The sequence below is a fragment of the Sphaeramia orbicularis genome, chromosome 1 (genome assembly GCF_902148855.1).
Source record: "Sphaeramia orbicularis chromosome 1, fSphaOr1.1, whole genome shotgun sequence".
NCBI lineage: Eukaryota > Metazoa > Chordata > Actinopteri > Kurtiformes > Apogonidae > Sphaeramia > Sphaeramia orbicularis.
The window spans coordinates 22,822,767-22,844,033 of NC_043957.1; the positions used below are offsets into that span (position 1 = coordinate 22,822,767).

General features: G+C 37.5%; 1 protein-coding gene across 3 annotated transcripts in view; it reads right to left on the minus strand.

Annotated features, from left to right (window-relative positions):
- The window catches only part of LOC115416154 (caskin-1-like), a 68,877-nt gene that overhangs the window by 14,635 nt on the left and 32,975 nt on the right, over positions 1 to 21,267 (minus strand). For 2 of the 3 annotated variants that reach the window (XM_030129985.1, XM_030129909.1), the window contains exons 6-15: positions 20,341 to 20,462; positions 17,718 to 17,826; positions 16,151 to 16,259; positions 13,496 to 13,590; positions 10,867 to 10,981; positions 10,042 to 10,341; positions 7,964 to 8,062; positions 7,688 to 7,872; positions 3,219 to 3,300; positions 1,414 to 1,481 (exon numbers count right to left, since the gene is read on the minus strand). In XM_030129985.1, coding sequence (XP_029985845.1) covers positions 1,414 to 1,481; positions 3,219 to 3,300; positions 7,688 to 7,872; positions 7,964 to 8,062; positions 10,042 to 10,341; positions 10,867 to 10,981; positions 13,496 to 13,590; positions 16,151 to 16,259; positions 17,718 to 17,826; positions 20,341 to 20,462 — 1,284 coding nt within the window. The remainder of the gene's footprint in view (positions 1 to 1,413; positions 1,482 to 3,218; positions 3,301 to 7,687; positions 7,873 to 7,963; positions 8,063 to 10,041; positions 10,342 to 10,866; positions 10,982 to 13,495; positions 13,591 to 16,150; positions 16,260 to 17,717; positions 17,827 to 20,340; positions 20,463 to 21,267) is intronic. The other variant, XM_030130052.1, reaches the window with a different exon arrangement.

The following is a 21,267-nucleotide window of genomic DNA, read 5'->3' on the forward strand; positions in this document are numbered from 1 at the left end:
CACAAATTGTCAAAGTGTCTCAGGTTCCTGGTCAGAGAAACCAGGAACATTTCAGACTACTTTACATTAAGTAATTTTCCCACCTATGCAGTCTCCACTTTCAAACAGCAACTGAAGTAGTACATAATGGAAACCAATTTACCCATGCTAATTTTAGTTCATTTTTACATGTTGCATTAACCATACACTGTATTCTGGCAATCTGAAGCTGAACTGTATGAGGAACAGATTACTGTTCAATGTGTCTGCCGTAATAATAAAGGAAAAAGTATTAACATCCTTGTTGCTTAGGAACTATTCAATCACACAGCCTAAACATTACCCCCCCCCCCCCCCAAAAAAAAAAAAAAAAAAAAAAAGTATTGCAGAAGTTGTGGCCAATGTGAGGACAATATAATGTAGGTGCTGGTGAAAAAAAGATGACCATTGGCTGTAGGTTACACAAGGGCTCCCCCTCCTCACAAAAGCCAATTTAACCACTGGGTTTGTTGCGGACTTAAGGAGGCTGAGGTGAGCTCCGGATCCCATTTTAACCTATTATTATCATTATTATTATTCTCATTATTAATAATAATACTGTATAATAAAATCCTTTAATCTTTGGAAACTGACATTTGAAAGCACTTTTTAATTAGCCAGTACCAGACCTACAGCTATCTATACTGTTTACCAAATCAGTAAAGGAGCACTTAGCCTTAGCTGACCTCTGCTATGTAGCTAATTTCGGTCAGCAATTTAACCCCAGTTTGCCAGTGAAGTGACACCAGACTGAGGGGAAATTAAGGTATTTTATAGCCCCAAAGATTAGGAGTTTTAGTTTAATTAATGAGGAATGCAATTCACATGAAAATACAAAGATTGCACAAAGATTGCAATTTTTACACATTCATAGAATAAATCAGGTTTCCAGTATGGACTGGGGGATGAATGCAGTCACCCAATAAGGACACAGTAACAACCACCTTGTCTGCTTCTATGGCTATGAAGAACGCTGTCTCTGGGCAAGCAGTAAGTGTTTGATTCTGGAGTGAGACATCAGCTTGCTTCTAGAATGTCCCCGTTGTGTTCACAGAACACAGTGGTGCAGTAGGTTCTAGAGCAGAGCGGCAGCATGTGGATGCCGAGTGTCTCAGTGTGGTGTGAGGGCAGGGGGTGGGTGGAGGGACAGGAGGCAAGACAGCAACTGACTCCTCGATGTGTCTGTCACTCTGCCTGTCTCCATGGTGACACACTCAGTCACAGAGGCTGCATTTGCATGCTCATCCTCAGGGTGTCATCTGTCTGTCAGATGCTAAACCATCACCTTTACTGTACCCACTCAATCCCACCTGAGATGGTAACAAACCAGTGACAGCTGCAATACAATGAAGCAGTCCCAGAGTGAATCAACCAATCTGCCACTCAAAAACTCACTTTCCCATCATCCTCCTCTGCCTTCCGTTCAAATGACCGCTGTTCATGGACTGTGCAACTAGAGGAGCCTTGAAAAGATTAGATAAGACAGAGAAAAGAAGAGGGGAAAGAACAACATTAATATTATACATAATTTCACACATTTCTGGTTTGTTTATACCATAATTTTTTTATCCATCCAAGACCTTCTATCTACATTTATGTGAATGCACTTTCACTCAAAAGGTCAATGTCTACGTATGCATGCCTCAACAAATATTAGACAGTGCTGTCATGTGTGAATTTTATTTCATGTGCAGTGGGTAAATGTGACAAACTCAGTGTTTTTATAATATATAGTCTTTGACAACTAAGGTTTCCAGGAAACGTTATGTGTAACTGATGCTGTTTCCTGGAAAGGAAAGTACAATTATCCATTTATCTTAGAGGATATGGAAAATGCTACAGCAGCCACACTGAGTCCTCATTCAAACAAGATGAAAAACAGGTTGCAGAAATGATTTTATTCATCATTTTCATGTTACTAACTTAATGAAAAATGACCAGTTTCTATTGAAACCCACTTTATTCATCTGTTTTTTCTTTGTTGAACCACAGCATGGCTAACAAAGGGTGTCTTGAAGTGACTCATAATGTGGTGTTTTTAAGCGTGGGAGGTGTTGGTGAGATTAAACTAAATTAAGCTTATATTGCATTTGAAGCCCTTCATTATAAAATTGGTGACACATTTAGTACTTGGAAGGTTTTTTGGTGTTGCTTTACTACACTTCCCACTTATTGAAAATAAGCTTAAATATGTTAATTTGTATGCTTCTGCCAAAAATATATAAATAAATGCTGGCCATTTGCAGACTGTAAAACATATTATATTCTGACATTAATATGTCAAACATGCTTTAAACACACCCTGTAGCTGTCTTACATAAAGCTGCCCAAAGTAAACAACAGTGCTGATACAAGAGCAGCTGCTTTAACACTGTTAAATACTGACATGAATTACTTTTGCAATCTGTAACTGGGCCTTGTGGCAGTAAATTCATGGATAAGGTTGATAACATGACTGATAGTGAAAGTAAAATCTGTCTGATGTTTGTTCCTGTGTTTACTTGAGTTTATGTGGTATACTATGTTGAGGACAGTGTTCAGTTTTCTTGCCCTTTTCTCTTTAGTTGGATGTTGCTGTAAAATATTCGGATTTTCTACAGTCTGAATTTTACACTGACTTCCCATGCCGATTACACAGTTCTTTTTCTGTGTACAACCAGCAAGACTTTGCTGCTACAGCTGAATTTTAAACTGCATGAATTCCTGAGTACCTAAAAGGATTTATTCCAAGAGAGTGCTACCTCTGTCTGGCTGCTGCGAACATTTTACATCAACTTGTATCAATCAGGCATGGCTAAAGTTGCCATTTTACAGAGATAGGATGGGCAATGTTGCTTGTGTCTAATATAAACCGACAGTTGGTCTTTGGAGGGCTAAGCTGACTACAAGTGAATCAAAAACCATGATTTATGAAATCCCAATAATTGCCTTTATCTTTTAATTGTATATTTTTTTATTCACTACATTTTCCACAAACGCCCCATTGAATCACTTTCATTTTGGCTCACTGTCATTAATTTTGTACACTGCAGTTGAAGCAAGCTTTATAATATCTGTTTAAATCATTGCTGCATTTGATCAGTGAGTAAAAGGCGACACTTAAAAAGGCTTTACGGTAAATAAAAATGACAGAAATTATCACTTCAAATAGGACAAAAACATAGCTTTCATGTTGCGTTTGTGAGAGTTTCTTTGCTTACTTGCTGACTGCTCAACAGACTGCGACTGCTCCAAGAGATGCTCCTTGGCTTTTACAGACTGGGACAGCACGGTGGCCAGAAGCTAAAATACAAAAACACACACACACTGGAACGCACACTCACACAAAATGAATCATTTACTCAGGCATAATCATTCAGATCCCAGAGGGGCGGTGTGACTCAGTTCAGAGGACGAACTGCACATATATATTAGACAGTTTCTGGCCTGTGACCCATCATCTTCTCCACTTTCTGCATGCTCTGCACCAGAAATCCTAGTAAATGAAGTAAATGCTTCTTTCCCGAGAATTATATGGAAACATCATGCAGTTTGGCTTGAAACTAACGATTAGCAAAAATAGGTGTTAGGGTAGGTTAGCAGATCTGCATGCGCATGATGTAACAGATTAAACAATGAAGCAAAATCTACGTTATCATAATATTAAATCCACTATGGAAAAAAAATGCGTGTATCTGTCAACTTTCTATAACGGTTTGTCTTGTTGTTAAGGGAACTGCAATCAAAACTGACCATGCGTTTCCATAGAAATATGCACAGCACATCTTCTATTATGGCATACAGCACATGTAAGTTTTTTTTAAGACAGGGAAGTGAAACCAGATGAGGCCCAAGAACGTAAAAGATGTCAACTTTTAAAAAGACTACAGGGATGAATGTTGTTCCTGTTCAATCACATAGTTTACAGTACAGAAACAATACAAAATACAATGATCTAAGACAGCAAAGTATTTCAAATATTGACATTTTAATCTGTATAAGGTTTAGCATCTACTTGATACACCTGGTCTAGATTTTTATATTAAACATATGGCGAGGGAGGCTGAAAATGAAGACAAACTCTGCTGTCAGTAAAAAGAAGTGAATATTGGAGTTTCCCTCCACTCGCAAACTTTTAAGACCCAGCTCAAAAAACAGCTCAAGACAAACCACATTTTTCGAACCTCTTGTATAATATGCCGTCCTGTTTTGGTTTTTGTAAGTTGACAACAGAAAATAGATGTAAATTAAATTAGAAATTTAACTGTTTTTCTGTAGTTTGTCTTGTTTTGCAACTGTACATCAATGTTCAGTGTTCATCACGTACACATAATATTAGCATCAGACAGGCTACAGTGGTTTGTGTTTATAGAAGAGGGTTATATGCAGAGTTGCACAATATACTGTTTGAGCATCGTCATTGCAATGTATGTGTGCGCAATAGTCACATCGCAGGTCCTGCAATGTAGAAGGCAAATGAACTCAACATGTTCTCATCTAATTTCAACCTGGGTACCTGACACACACTATGTGCAGCGATTCACCAATCACAATTGCTGGTAAAAACATTGAAAAATGTGCAGTGAACCACAGAAAATCACCGAAAACGAAGACTCGGTGCCAAAAAGAAAAGCAATGTCAGTTATCTGGAATTATTTCAGCTACAAGATGGATGATACTAAAACTTGTGTTCTGTGTCGATAGTTCCTTGCACCTGTTGCCACAATGAGAGGAAACACAACTAATTTCTTTGACCATTTACGTTGGCATCACACAGCTATTATATCCTCCAGAGTATTTTTTCATATCGCAATATATATCACAGGGTTAAAAAAAATCGCAAAGTCAGTTTTTTCCAATATCATGCAGCCCTAGTTATATGTATAGCAAATGTGCTGATAAGATGTACTCTCTCTGTCATAACAATTCTGCCATAGCCGACTAATTCAGTCAGCATCTTCCATTGTGACATCGGCGTGTCTTAAAAGGCCCCCCATTGGTTTGTGAACCAATAAACTCTGAGGGCAAACAATATGCTGAAACTGTCATTTTTTGTTGAAAGTTGGGGTTGTGGAACAAGGCTGGCCTGTGTGGTTGAGGTTTTTTTTTTTTTTGCAATGACATATCCATTTTAATACGATGCCTTTCCTCTCCACATGCACCACAATAAAAATCACCCCTACTGTATTTACAAATGCACCTTCCAAAACAAATGACTGGTTTAAAGGTTCTGTGTATGAGATGTAGTGGTATCTACTGGTGAAGTTGACAGTAAGGCACATTAACACTGGATACTATCTACTTACTGAGCTACTGTAGAAACATGGCTACATCTCTAGATAAAGTAAAATAAATACAACTTCTTATTTTCATGTAATTTTAAAATGTTATTATGGATGTTATGTTCCTTTTCTGCAGTTAGATTCATGTTACTCTTACACAAGAAATAGAAAGAATTCCGAAAGCATCTCCTACTATTCCGGAACGATAATAGATGTGGAGATAGGTTAGGTTATGTGAGACTATGCTTATGAGAAACCTTTTTGTTCGCAAAGCCACACTGTGGAGACCAGGCCTGGGGGAAACCCTGGCACAAGATGAGAAAATGAGGCTTCCCTCTTCCCAAGATGCCAAAAACCATCAGCAACAGGAATTTACAGCCCTTGAAAGGTTTATGTAAGTCTTCTATCTTCAGGCGGAACTAAAGGCAAACTATAAACAACAGGGAACTACAGCTGAAAAGCCAAAATTTGTTCTTCTTTTCTCTCTGCTCTGCACTCACCCGACCAGCGGAGGTAGACCACCTTGAGCCTGGTTCTGTCAGAGCCGTCTTCCATTAAAGGGAGTTTTTACTCCCAGTTGCCAGCCAAGTGCTTACTCAAAGGGGATTTACTGGGTTTTTCCTCTGTAATTCTGTATGGTCTTGACCTTGTTAGTTAACGATGATGTGAACAGGTACTCAACAGGAGAAAAGGGGTTAAATCAAAACGTTATCAACCCCGATGAACCTGAGCTGTTACACATAAGAGTATCTTACACATAATATCCACTTATCTGGCAGGCTGACTGGAGGTGGAAAACAGGACAGCGTCTAAGAGCCGGGGAAACCCATTCTTTGAATCACAAAATCTGTCAAATAAGCCTTTACCTGACCCGTTCACTAAGCTCCTGTTCCTTCATATCTTCGCTCACTTTCTCTAAAAACAGTTTTTATTTCTGTATGAGGGGAAAATGAGAGTGGCTGAGATGCACAGAAATATTAACCTTAAAATGTATTAAGTATTCAAGGATTGCTAGAAAATGTTGACTGCATCATGTACAAGCTTTACTTTTACCACAAAATGAGGATCAAACAGGAGGCTGTGATCTTCACACAACGACACAGAAAGAAAGTGAAGCTGTTATTTCTACCGGAAACAGGAAAGTGTAGTGTGGTTTAACTGCTAACTAGACTGGTGTTGGTTTCCTAGAATTGTTTTTCTGTTTACAAGAAACTGTGTGTGTTGTTTTGTAAAGATCCTGAAGCAAAGTGGTGCAAACACCTCCAAGTTCATGCAACTTCCATTGCTTGAGGAAAATAAACTACCTTTAAATGTGCTTAATCATAGACCTACAATCATTCTTCCTGCATTTAGCAAAGTTCATATTCAGATCCAGGACTGATTTATCAAAAAAGCTTGGTTGCTAAATTATCAAAATAAGCCACATATACACACAAACAACTGATTATGGGCTAATGGACACATTACATTTCTACAGCTGATGTTGCTGATTAGGGTATTTCATTCATAAATTTTAAATATTATGGTTGAACCTATTTGCATCTTTTATAACAGCAAATTATAAAGGTTTAACATGTGGTGTACCTCAAGGAAGATGTTTGGGGCCACCTCTGCTTTCCATTTTATTGATGATTTGCCTGAAGTGCATGAATGACAATGTATGCAGATGATCCCACTGTATTAGAAATAAACTCACAGGGAATTTTTAAAGACACATGTTAGATTAAAGCTGGAAGAACTTATTTTTAATCAGACAATATAAACTCCACCTCTCTATCTGTAATGCAGTCACTTCAGGTGATATTGTCAGATCATCATAGAACAGTCTGAGGTTTGTTTAAACTGCCTTCTGCCAGTCCTAATGGTATTTTTGTCTTTATCTATCTGATACTCAGATAATGTTATGCCTCAGAAATTCTTGATTCCAGTTCAAGCCAAATGTGTGCATCATAGCTCACATAAACTTTTTTTTTTCTAGTTGCCTAGAGACACTGTAGATGGTGGCTAAACTATTTTAAAAGGCTTGGATGAGTTGGATCATGGATTATAAACAGGTGAGCAAAGTTACATTTCTGGGGATCCTTGACAGACTGAGTATATTGACATTGTTGTAAATTCACACATGCTGGATCAAGCCTTCAACTCAACTGCATAGTCATCTGCATCTAAAACAAACCTTGCAAAATGACAAGTCATACAACATGGGCTGCTAGATTTGTTGTAGGCTGTTCTGTTTGAACTAACACTGAAAAGTACTGTATTCATAATGACTCTGAGAATGGACTGTGCATAGTGAATTGTATATATAGGTGATGTATTCATTAGGATAATCAGCTGATTCCTACCATATGTAGCTACTTTAGCATCATTTTAAATAAACACATTGCACAAATACAAGACTTCCTCACCTTGACCCCTTCGGCCTGAGCGTGGAGGCCTGGAGCATTAAGGCCATGTGTATTGACTCCTGGTGTGGGTGCTGGATGTGGACTGGGTGCAGGTGTAGTCAGGACATGTGTGTTTCCAGAACTCTGCAGGCTGCTGGATGAGCGAGCGCTGCCAATGCTGCCCACACTGCCACTGCGGTCACCTCCTGCAAGCCCACACAATGCAAGAAACAGTGTCACACAGACAGAAGGCTTTATCTTTACACTTTTGCTCACAAAACCCACTTGAGACTTTACCTGCCAGTGGTTTACGCAACACCCAGATATCCTCTGTGGTGCTGCTCGGCTGTCCCAGAGTGGGAGAGCCCTGAGGACTGAGCTCTGCAGTCCGTGAACCTGCCACACATACACACAAATCTGTTACTGCTGATGTTATTGTGAATTTGTTGCATTTTAGTGAGAAAATTGCTACACTGCACATACTAATGAAGAGATGCACAAGACAGTATGTAGTACAGTAGAAAGTATATAGGACAGGGAATGTTAAATACAGTTTATACTGTAATACAAAGCAGCAAACACACATGCTCACAAATAAACACTCACACATCTACACATTCCTCTGAGTGCTTATCATTTTGAGACCTTTAAAACACCACTGATCTTAACACAGGCTTATTATTACAAGCTAATACTTTACACACAGGCCTTATTCAAATTACCACCAGTTTATGTTCAACTTTGGAGACTTTAAAACACATCTAACAAGCATTTTTGATATTTTAAGATTATTCACATAAAAACTAAAATGGAACTGGTCTATAATGTCTCTAAACATATAACTTACTTAAAAGCAAAGAAAGATAGAAATGACATCTTAAATCTGAAATTTCCCATTAGTGGCATCTACCCATGCAGATAGTTTCATTTACAGAGGATTTCATTTATCAGTTGCTCTAAGTATTGCTACCATAGCAAAAAGATTGTTCTTTGGACAAAGTACATTTTCTTGAAATGTACAGTGTGTCATTTTTACTGCTAGGGCTCTGTTAAAAAAGAAAGGGAAAAAAAATACAGTTTGGTGTCAACATAAAGTAATTTGGGATCATGGCAGCTTAGATCATGCATTGTATGAAAAAGGAAACGCCACAGCCATCATAACATCACTTATTGGTTTGTAGACTGCAGCTCTGAAGCCTCACGTTTGGCATTTGTTTCTTGGAAGAGGTAGAATTGAACATTTTTAGTCAAGAAGGTACAGTTTGAGAAGAGCGAGCTGTGAAACTAGCAAAGTCAATGCTAAAGCTAACTTACTAATGCTAAATGCTAAATCTAATTAATCAGTCTAATTAATGGTAAATCTTAATGCAGACCACTATGCTAACTAACACTGTTACTTTAAACACCAAGTGATTTCAGCTAACTGCTAAATATTACCACATACAGTATTTTGATAACACTAATGGGCTAAACTTCCTGTGTAAACAATAATCAGCACCTTAGTTCCACCCTGGCTGACAAACCTTTAATCCAATGCTAAATTAATGCAAGCATAAACTAATCTAAAGTCATGCCAAAACGCTGAGTATATGAAATATTTGCACAGTAGATCTTCTTACAGGCCTCTTAGTTTAACTTCTGTGGCTTTACCTGGAGAACAGGAACTCCTCACCTGATGACTGACACCTGAGATGACTGTCACTAGAATCAGTCTCTATTTTGCTCCCTGGTCACTTGTTTTTGGTTGACTTGCTTTGTGATTTTGGTTGTTTATCGGTACATATTTCACTCATCCAAATGCACATTACACCACTGATTCATTTTTGTTCTATTTGAGGTAAAATAATTATTAAATTAAAAGGCCATGTGTGGTCATCTTGTCTTTGTCCTTCCTTTGATCCAGGTTGTCACTTGTTAACCACAATATTTCTAATATGAAGTTGAGGAATTTAATGTACAATTCAAGGTCAATTGCAGTTTTTGGCACCTATATGTTGGCTTCATTTTTCAGCCCTGGAGGTTTCTACACTTTTAGATACATTAGATATAATGAGGTTACATAGGCAAAGGTGTTTTTAGATGTTTTCTGTTGGAAATGATAGATATTATAGCATTGAATTAATATTTTCCATCTTTTGCGAAATAAAATGGCAGCAGTTTCCACACCGGCTAAGAGCGTAAGTATCTGCATGGGTAGATACCAGTAATCTCAGATGAACCAGTCCTTAATTATTACATTGATGTAGCTGTAATTACATACTGGAACAAGTAGACAGATAAACTGCAAAAGTGCTGCTGTGACACAGTGTGTAAAACTACTTTTTCTATTAAAAGCGATGCTTATCTGTGATTTAGAGTGAGTCTACAGTATGTACCTGTCTGACTTTGCTGCTCCTGAGAAGTGGAGAGAGGAGGAGGAGGAGGAGGAGGAGGAGGAGGAGTAGAACAGAGAGGAGGAGGAGTGGACAGAGAAGGAGGAGATATGGGAAGAGGAACGTACCCGAAGGAGGAGAACATTGGGAGGGACTGTGTGTTGGAATGAGAGGGAGGAGGGGGAGGCAGATGCAACGGGAGGACTTTGGAAGGGGGGTATGAGTGTCCGTTGACCGAGGCAATGGGGCAGGGGTTGGGTCTGCGGAGCAGGAGGGTGTGGCACGTCTGGGAGGGGGAGTGGCCTGGACCGAGCCAGGGGGAGGGGGAGGAGGGGGCAAAACAACAACACAACAACAACAACAACAACAACAACTGATCAGTCAACTTGAAACAAAAGAAATCTAATCAATATAAGAAAAGAATAAAATATGACAAAATAACACATCCATATATCCACAGGGAATATATTTTTACAAATCAAATTATAACACATCTATAGCAAGAAAGCAAAGTGAAATATGAACAAAAGTATCAACATCTATTAGAGCAGGCTGGGGAGGTGGGACTTTTAGTAGGGAGGGTGACAGAGGGACAGAAATACAGGGAAAGAAGAGGTCTGACAGCCAATAGGGCACAGTCTTTGGTCTTCCATGATGATTGACAGGTAGGGAAAAAAACAAATGGGCTGCCTAAAGAGGCAGATGAAGCTGCAGCTATCTACAACTATAATCTGTAGCTACAGAACAGCTGCTGAACTCACACACATGCATAAGAGCACACACACATCCGCCCGAACACACACACAGAGCTGCGATGTGGTCGGTCACCTGCCCTCTTGATGACTTCCACCATGTTGGAGGGAAAATAACCCACTCGGTCATTGCCTGTGCGATTGTCATGGATACAGCCTTTCCATCGGCCGTCAGAGTGCTGCTCCAAAACCTGTCGGCACACACAAACACAACTGTCAAACTGCAGTTTCAACACGGGGGGTTAAGGGTGAAGGTGTTAACCACAGAGTGTAACATGTTGGCTTCTGGCAAATTCACAAATGTCATCTCTACTGACACCACACAAAGATGAATGATAATAAACACTTATTTTGTAAATTACAGTTGTGGAATATTTTTGATATCCCCATTCTACAAATATGTATGTGCTTGAGCTATTATCTTCATCTTCCTTTATATAAATAGTGGTTAGATATGTTTATGTACGCTGACAAGTAAGATTTAATTGTACATTTCAGGTAAGTACGATAAATTGCAAGTGTTTTCAGACAGGTGGGGAAAGCCACCATGATAGCTTCAATTAACGTTTGTGACTAATAATCAGTCAGACGGGGCTCTACTGCCTGTGACTCGACATGGAAGCTTTGACAAACTTCATTTTTCACTTTCCACCGCACCATGACATATACCACCAATAGTTGGTGTTCTGCTTTGGACTGAGAAGAGAGAGCTGAGGGAGGAAGGTATATATTTTCACATTCTGACATCTTTTCCCACTGATTTTCTTACCTGCAGCTTTAAATACTGACTTTCAGGACTGTAGTGAAAGACATGATTTCATTTCCCATTTTCCCTTGTGCAAGAACCAGCTCAGTGTAAACCTTCAAAACTTAGAAAGATAAATGAATGTGAGGTGTAATGTGTTCAGGTAGTGAATGTTCCTATTATCTATTTACAAAAAGATGCCTTATCAGTACATTTGATTTGGTACAAAAATCAGTTTCTATAATAAGATTAGCTAAAATGTTTATAATGTTTTTTAATTTTAATAACTTTCATAATATACTGATATTCTGGGGTGTGGTTTTCATATAGGTCTTTCCAGAGTCGTGATCCAGACTTACTAATTTATTTTAGTTGATTATGATTTGTGTTTATGCATTTTTCAAGACAAGAAAACTTTGTAAAATTTTACATAGAAATTTCTATAATTTAGAGGTGCCGTGATTAGTCCATTAACTACACAGTTAAACAAGTGAAGGCTACTTTTATTCAGCAACTATTTTAATAAAATATGTATGATTTTTTTTTAAGCAACTAGAAGTTAATGACTGTTCCATGGTTTTACGCCTATGTCAACCAGTCAATTTGCAGTTTATGTCCATGTCTGTCTAGACTCATGTAATTAGATTAGATTCCTTTATTGTCATTGCAAATAAATACAACGAAATTTTAAAGCACAAGGTAAAAACGGGACTCATAAAATGTATAAGACCAATAAATACTGAAGAATAAATTATAATTCCAGTCATACTCCACACCCACACTACACACATACATGTAAACAAGTAGTGCCTGAAAATTATATACAGCGATCATAAAATAAGACATTCCTGCATAAAAAATAAAAAAAAGTCCCAGATTATTGCATGGGCAATTAATGTAGTGAAGAGATTGGTGTAGTTTAATAAAAGATACAGCATTAAGTTTATTTTTCATACAAAAAGTATGATCCCAGTGACTAATTTACACTGATAAAGAGCTGTATTCATTCATGGACTATCTTCACAGGACAGTAACAGGTTTTTAAAGGTCATGACAACCTTGACCCTGGAGTCTATGTGAATGTTTGTGCCAAGTTTGAAGATATTTGCTTAAACTAATCCTGAGTTATTGCAATCAAACACTAAAAATGTACCTCTCTTCCCTACCTGAACTAGTAACTCTCACCTAAAACGATGCAAAAGGCTCCCTAGGTGTCTTCATGTTTTCTTTGCAATAAAAGTGTCAGAAGATGTATTTTTTGGCAATTCTTTTGCACCTTTGTTTTCAGGAAGAACTTAACTTTCAATAACTGGCCGTTAATTACCATTATTATAAATAATAAATGCTTAAAACAATGTGTTGTAGTAAAAAAGAAAAAAATGGACTTGAAGTTTTTAGCATATTTATTATGAAAAACAACTGTCACATTTTGAGATTGCAAAAATTAACTTTCAATTATTTTACCTCTGCTTAAACATGCTTTTTGGTCTTGAAAATTCAAGATCCATATTATAGCTTCATATTTTTTATTTCCTGTGAGGAAGTCTCTGAAACAGTTCCTTTCTACTTGTAATAGAGTCCCACACTGCTGCCATGAAGTGTTATATAGTGTCAGAAAGCTCAGAATCTCAGCTTTCCGATGCCATTTGAATTTTGTGGAACAGTTAAGGAATTACAGTGATTTGAAAGCTGTAAAGTACAAAATGTAGCACCGGAGACATTGCAGTTGTTAAAGGGTTAATCATTTCATTGTTTCAGGCTTACAGATGTGAAAATTAGTTCCACTTCTATTCCAGTTTCATCACCGCACATGATCATAAAAGACATGACAGATCATTATTTAGTCCACATATTTACTGGATCAACTGTGAAATGTGAGAAGTGAAATATGCAGCATTTCCTCATGACATTGTTCAACCCCGTATTGTGTTTTGAGCTGAGTGTAGACGTATGGATGTACCGTGATAATATCTCCAGCTTTAATGTTGAGACTGGTCAGGTCATAGTTGTTGCAGTAATCCTTCAGCGCTCGCACCTGCATCGCAGCCGATGCATCTGCACGACATGAAGACAGTATAAATGAGCAGAAAAGTCAAACACTAAAAAAAAGCACAGTAGGAATGATTCAGGAAGAGAAGAAGTAAGCAGAGTCATCTACGTGTGTGGTGGTTTATTTTGACATTACATTTTTGTTTTGGGTTTAAACTGAATGCAAAAACCTCTGATTTCTCTCAGACCTTTGGCTTCGCTGCTGTTTATTCTGTTTTAACATTCATCTCATTAACCCTCAACCCTCTACATCAAAAAGCATCTACTGTTCTAAAATGTTATATACCATTTGAGCCACTAAACCTATCGATACATTTACCAAACTCAGGTGAAAATATATTTCTTAGGTTTTCAGAAGCATCATATTTGTCTTGTTTGGATGTTTAGATTCTCTGTAGTGAACACTGATAAATGATTATGTTCTGCAAAACTGATTCATACCTGTTTTTATAATCATTACATTTATGATGTTTTGGTGAAAAACTCACTTTTATTTCATTTTACTCCACTATAATGTAAAAAAAGTTTGAGTTTATGAACATCAATATATTAAATGTAACAAAATGCCTGTTTCTACTAAAAAAAAATGCAGAGGACAGTACTGACATAAATAAGATACAACTTTTTGTTGTTTTTTTTTATGTAGGAATTTGTACTTCTATAACCTCCTAAAATACCACATTGCCAGTGTTTTTTTTTAAGCATTCATTCTCAAGCAAATATAAAATTGGGACTTTCCACAAACCAGATAAAAGTTTAGATTTTGCTGAATCACATGGTATTTGACTCTTGATGCTGACTGAAACAACAGGCTAGAAAACAAATGAAATACAGGAGACCAAGGCGGTACAGAAAATAGGTCTAGATCGTTAATCGTTCAGTCAGATAATTTACACACTGAAAGTATATTAGTATTAATGTATGTGGCTTTTATGTGATAATGTATGTGCAATTTTCTCCTGTCACTATAAAATAGCATATACAGGGTTCCTACAGATTTCCACATATTAAATTTAAAACTATTTAAGACTATTTAGAACAGAATTTAAAGCGTATTTCACAACCATACTGGCAAAAATTCATGACTCCTACAGTTCAGGAAAATGTATTTATTTACTCCAAAGCCTTGATTTCCACCATTCAAAGTCATTTCTCATGGGGGGCCGCAAAGTTACCAATAATTGGTTCCTAATTTCAATATAAATTGTTGGGTTGGAAGGGGTGGAACTGAGTAGATTAACGTTACTTTCTTTGCAGCTTGGACATTTAACAGATATATTTAACCCATAAAGACCCAAACAGCCACTGGTGACCAAAAGCATCTACTCATGTAACTGTTAAATACCTGTTGATCCACTAATCCTATCAATCCATGTAAATAATTGGTGTAAAATACAGTTTGTCATCTTTTCATGGTCATCAGATATGACCCATTTGTACGTTCATAGGCTCCATAGTGAACGTGGAAACACCGTCATCTTCTACAACACTGATTCACCAGTAAAACCCATGGAGTTGGATCAATGACAGTGGATGGAGACATTGGGTTTATGTTCAATTAATGATATCTTTGCTGATAAAGACACTTTTTGTTCAGTTTTCTCTGTTTCTGATATAACACACACACACACACACACACACACACATATATATATATATATATATATATATATATATATATATATAGATTGTGCAGCTTTATCATACACGTACTGTAAGGAGCAAGTGAGTGGTGAGGGCCTGGCCATTCCCTGTATGCTTGCAAGGCATGTATGATAAGCCTACACAATGACATATTCCAAAAATGCCATGAAACTGATGTCTGAGTATTGTTTTTCACAATCACACACCCCATATTATAAGATGACAGTTGACGTACAGTGATTCTTTCTTCTGACCTGGTAGTGGACATGGTTTCTTTGCTTGTTGTCTCCGTGTTTGTTGCTGCTGCAGCTGCGTGGAATTCCCATTCCCACACTGCACTTCGCAACAAAATTTCCAAAAAGCCCTGCGTGACGTTTTGGTTTGGTATGTAAACAAACAGACTGCTTGTGATGGAGTCATCTTCAAAGTTGTTCACCATGAGGGAAGTGATTCAGATGCATAAGCACAGAAAGACTAATGGATTAGTGATAATTAGGCTACCACGGGGGTTTTACAAATTTGAATAAAAATTAGCAATGAGAGTCATACGATACTTTAAATAGAGAGAAACATAATTTTTTGTAATTGGCACAAAAGTAGCAATGGGTCCTTATGGGTTATGAACAGGTTTATGGCAACATAACCTACAACCTACCATGTCTAATTTGATACTTTTGAAATATTTTTTAAGGTACTAAATGCAGATTTGTAAATTCAAGACTGTGACGACTTTTTGAGACCCTGCAGGAACCCTGATATTCAAAATAGCAAAGTAGAGTTAAATTAAAGCAGGGCACATGATTGTGCACAATTCTTTTTTAACGAATCATATAAAAAGTATTTGCATCAATGGTGTTGATGCAGGCCTGGTGAAACTATGCACTGAATGGAATCTAAAGCTGGTGTGTTTGTGCAGTCTCACCTCTCAGTAGCTGCTTGATCTCTCTGCTGGCCTGTGTAGTGGTGAACTGATTAACAATATCCAGGGCAGTCTGACTCAGAGTGTTTCTCACTCCTGCACTGATGCCACTCTGGAAGAGGAAAAAATAAACTTGTGGTGCATTGTTTACTCTTAAAATCTAGTATTCCCTGTTCTCCTTCCCCAGCTGCTTTGGCCTTGCTTAAATCCTCTTACTCCACTCTGTCTGGCAGCATATTTGCTCCAGATCACACAGTGAAATATTCAAACTTGACATATTTGGCATCTGTGAAAACTGTGGTATTTCCACTAGACTTTTTTCTGTGGATTTGAACAGTGTTTGGCTGTGCAAATAACTAACTAACTTAGGAAGGTACAATAACAGTAAATAAAACAGGATATGCACTATTATTCACAAGGTTTCTGTTTGACTGTGACCCCCTTAGCCTCTTATTTCTTTCTCTTGTTTGGACTCATCCTATTTATCTGTCACCGCAGAGACTTATAAAAAAAAAAAAATGCGGTAAGACAAAAGAGCAGTGAAAGTGAAAGTATGGGTTAAAACTGGCCAAAACAAAACAAAGCTGAATATGAGAAGTGCCCATTCTTTTTGGTTTTCTCTAACAGTCTAATATGTCACAAGGTTAGAAAAGGTGATATTTAGTCAAGCAGAAGTACAGATAATTTTGGAAAAACATACTGATAAAAGTAAAAGTACTGATTCAAATACAAGCACTAATATGCACTCAAAGAGTTAAAGTTAGGCGTTTTTCTACATTTCTACTGTTTTAGTTCAAAGCTACATGTCAGTATTAGTTCTCCTTGTCTCAGATTCGCATTAAATACAACACCTTTTCTCTGCCAAGTCTGCATCTCTTCTCTGTTTTATCTTGCTGCATCTTTTATGACGCTACAAAGGATGCACTGATTGCAAAATATCTGTCGGATGCAGATAGTTGAAGAGAATTTCTGCACACCTTGATATGCAACAGGTGTGTTGGAGACTGTCTCTCTCCTCTGAATTTTCCATAGATAATGATCTATAAAACAACAATCTGGCTGAGAGCTGATACTGTCACAGCTGCTGTATAGTTTCTTTAGCTTGTTTTGTTATTATCAATTCCCCAATCCCCCAGTCATACAAATTTGTGAAAAAAATTGTCACATAAATATCAGCCATGGACATTGGTGTTGATGTTCAGGCAATATATCAGGGCATCCCTTGTTGCTACATATGCATCTACACAATAAGGGGTCATCTTTTCTATATGTTGTCTCATTCATATAAACTGAAATCAGTCCTGATGCTGAAAATAAAAAGTAACCCCTGCTAAAATGCCTTAAAAACAAAGTAATTAGCCTTTTTTTGAAAAAGTATAAGAAAGTACAGGTATTTGTGCTAAAACGTTGGCAGGTAAAAGGAAAAACTAACTCATGGATACCTCATGAATCTCTTTTGGTACAGAAACGTATTTGTACTTTCCTGCCTCTGGGACTTAGAGACAGATGTTGAAGTGTTAATGTGTTCAGCTGTGCAGAGTGTGAGGCACAGACAGACAAACAGACTTACATCCAGCAGCAGTCGTACTACCTCCGTCTTCCCACAGAGGGCAGCCTGATGTAGCGCTGTCCCCGACTCTGACTGTCTGTTGATATCTATACCAGCCTGAATCAGCAACCTGCATGTTATGTGCACAAAACGACAATAATGACTACCTTTTACTTAGCAAACATCATTTTATGCCTTCATCTGCAGTTTTTTAAACTGAGTAAAAGCCCAGCAATTGAAATACATCTAAAAACAACCACAAATGAGTATCAAGAGACTAGTGGCAGGTAAAAATTAGCAGCCAAATCTACAAAAAACATGTACATAGAAGGAAAGTCTCGCTGAACAGAATCTACATGTAGCATATTTACACCAGATGTTTAGATCACGATTGCAAACCAGGATTAAATCGAACTGTAAGAGGGAAGCAGTGACTGCATGGTGTGAACTACAGGAGACTCAGGAGCAGCTTGACTCCTCTTAATAAGACATGAGCTCCCCTAAAAACATGATAAAATCAGCCATTGCCTGAGCACATTGCACCTCACTTTCCTTTAATTACATAAAAACAAGTATCCGGTGTTCTTTGTGATATTGTTTTCAATATGTTGTTATGTAAATGTCTTCTAGTATGGCACATTTGGTGGTGATATGATGTTCTTATTAATATGTTGCATGCCTTTTTTTGGTAGATTTATATATTTGTTCTGTTCTATTCTATACAACACAATATTCCATTTTTATCATGTATTTGTATTTTTCTCATATCTTTCAAGTCTGGCGTAAAATTAGGTCATTACTGATGTATGATTCATGCATGAGGAAGATTTAGAACTAATTGACTTTAATGAAGACACCAGCTCATTCATATTCATACTAATAAGAATAATGATTAATAAAATCTTAGTGAAAATTTTCAAATGGATGTATGGATGTTGATGTTTTTGGAAACAGAAATTAAAAGTCAAAATGTAAACAGAGTAGAGTTTTATTTTCTTCTCAAATTCTACAGACATTGTTAGCTTTCCTGGTCAGAAACTGCATCAATAAAGGACTTGATTTTCTGTCTGGCCATTGTATATATCGAACCTATTTATATTTATGCTTACATTTCACATATCACCATAAACTTCAGTAATAAACACTGTTTCTCTCCCCCACACCTCTGTGGTGCTGAAAGCCTACTTTTCATCTGTTTTTTTTATTTTTATTCTTAGTTTTATTTACTTCTCAACATCCACCCACCATAAAATATTCAAAAATTACCTTAAAGTGTAAATATTCTGCTTAGAGATCTACCAAAGAGTTGTATCAAAGATGTCAGTGATTTTGTACTGAATTTATTTGCAGCCATGGGCCTATGTGTCACCGTGAACGTATTTGACCACTAGAGGGAGTTACTCTGGCCTTGAGTCTGCTGGTCCCACTGGTAACAATGCAGTGTTTCCACTAGTAAGGTTTTGCTGTGGTGCAGCACCACGTCCTGCCCCCTCAAATGAAAGTTTGCAAACCTTCAGGAGGTACAGAAAAGATAAATGAGCGTTAAGTTTCACTTTCACTTCTGCCACCACCCCTTACCCCCATAGTATTATAAGCCAGACGGAAACCAACTAATTTGTTTGACCATTTACGTTGGCACCACACAGCTATTATATCCTCCTGAGTATTTTTTCATGTCGCAATATATATATCGCAGGGTTAAAAAAGAAAAATCACAATGTCAGTTTTTTCCAATATCATGCAGCCCTACTACACACGAACGTACTTCCTGATTCAATTCTGAAGTTCGCCCCCTCATCTCAATGAATTACAACACCCATTTCTCCTTCTCAACTAAATCTGAAGGAAAACCATGAAAACTTAAATAGGGTTGCCTTTGTTTAGTCAGTGTACATTGGGGCAGACAGCAGTGACATTTCGATGTCGCCTCAGCCATTGGTGATAAGTAAACCGGGAGAAGCCATACTCAAACTCAATAGTTTCAAACCGTTTTCGGGTCTTGCGGAAAAAACCCTATTGAGAATGAGATTGAGAACCACAAAGAAGCAACTTTTATTGTCAAAGAAAGTGACAAAGTGATCAAAACTAGAAGCATCATTGTTTTCTCCACTAGACACAGCTGTAAATGAAAACAACAGCGTTTGATGGTGAAATGTCCATGTTTCTTCTACACGGGTGAGTTTGATTATGAGCCTTATGAAGGTATGAAGCTACTATGTGATGTTATTATCTTTGCTAAGTTGTCATTTGTTGATCCATGGTTCAGACTAAACTGTAACAGTTCTGACCTTGGTTGTTCGATTCCAAACAGATCTTTATTGCAGCTACTGACAACACAAACTGTACAGAAAACAGAGGTGATATGTGGTTTTACCATGGCTGTTTTCTGTCTAAAAAGAGAGCTAAGCTATCAGATGATGCATCACATAAAGATTATGACATTAAAAAAAATAAAAAATAAATAAATTTAATATAACAGGTGAATGATAATCATTCTTCTAGGATTGGCACATGACTGTAGTTTTTTGTGAGTGGGATGGGTCAGGAGTGAAAATCAACCCCTAGTGTCACTCTCTAGTTCAAACAGTAGATATGAAAATAGAGACGCATTATGTGAAGCAGTAAAATGACAAATTGTTCAGACCGTATGACTTCAATGTGCCCGTTCTTGGCAGCCAGATGGAGAGGTGACACTCCGTTGGGGTCGGAGGGTTTTGGTTCCAACATGGCTGCACACATGTTACTGCTGAGCAGGAGCTGGACCACCTGAAAACACAATGAAATGTGTTGTAAATAAATGATTAGCTCATTATACCAGCATTTTATTAAGCTGTTAACAAAAATTCTGTTTGTCTGAGTTAAACTTGCTAAAAACACCTAATTCTTTTAGATGGGTACAGGACAGAAAGCTTGGGAACCACAAAGGAGGAGCATTGTGTTAATGCAAGAGTATATAAACAAAATGCGTGAAAAGGTCTCATTAACACATTTTATTCCATGAATCACACAACAATTTAAGTGACACATTAAGCAAACATCATAAATTGTAAGAAATGCATAAGACAGTCTTCTGAGGAGCTCAATAATATGTATGCTCACCATTAGCATCAATAAATGCAAAAATCCCTCTCATGGGCAGACAGCAACATCTGATTTGGATCTAAGGTATGCTTTCCAAGTCCTCTAGTGCTACAAACTTGCGACTGTTCACTTTGCATTAAAAAACTGCTGGAGACTCACAATAGAGAATTGACTAACATTTAGACTTCTGGGTCCAGATCTGGTGCTCTGACCAGAATGACCTGGAGCTGTATTAAGATGTACAGACTTTGAAAATGGTCCCATTAAATACTGTCTATTATTATGGTTTATTTAGCGCTTAAATATTGTACACAGGTTTCCTGCATCATCTTGTTGCGTCTTAATAAAGAGACTCATCTATCTGTGGTTGGCGTAAAACAATTTTTGAACTGATCCCCCTAGAATATCTTACCAATATCATACATAACAGTGCAGATCAGTTCTACAGAGTGTGGCACCCATTTTTGGACTATATTGGACCGGACCTGTC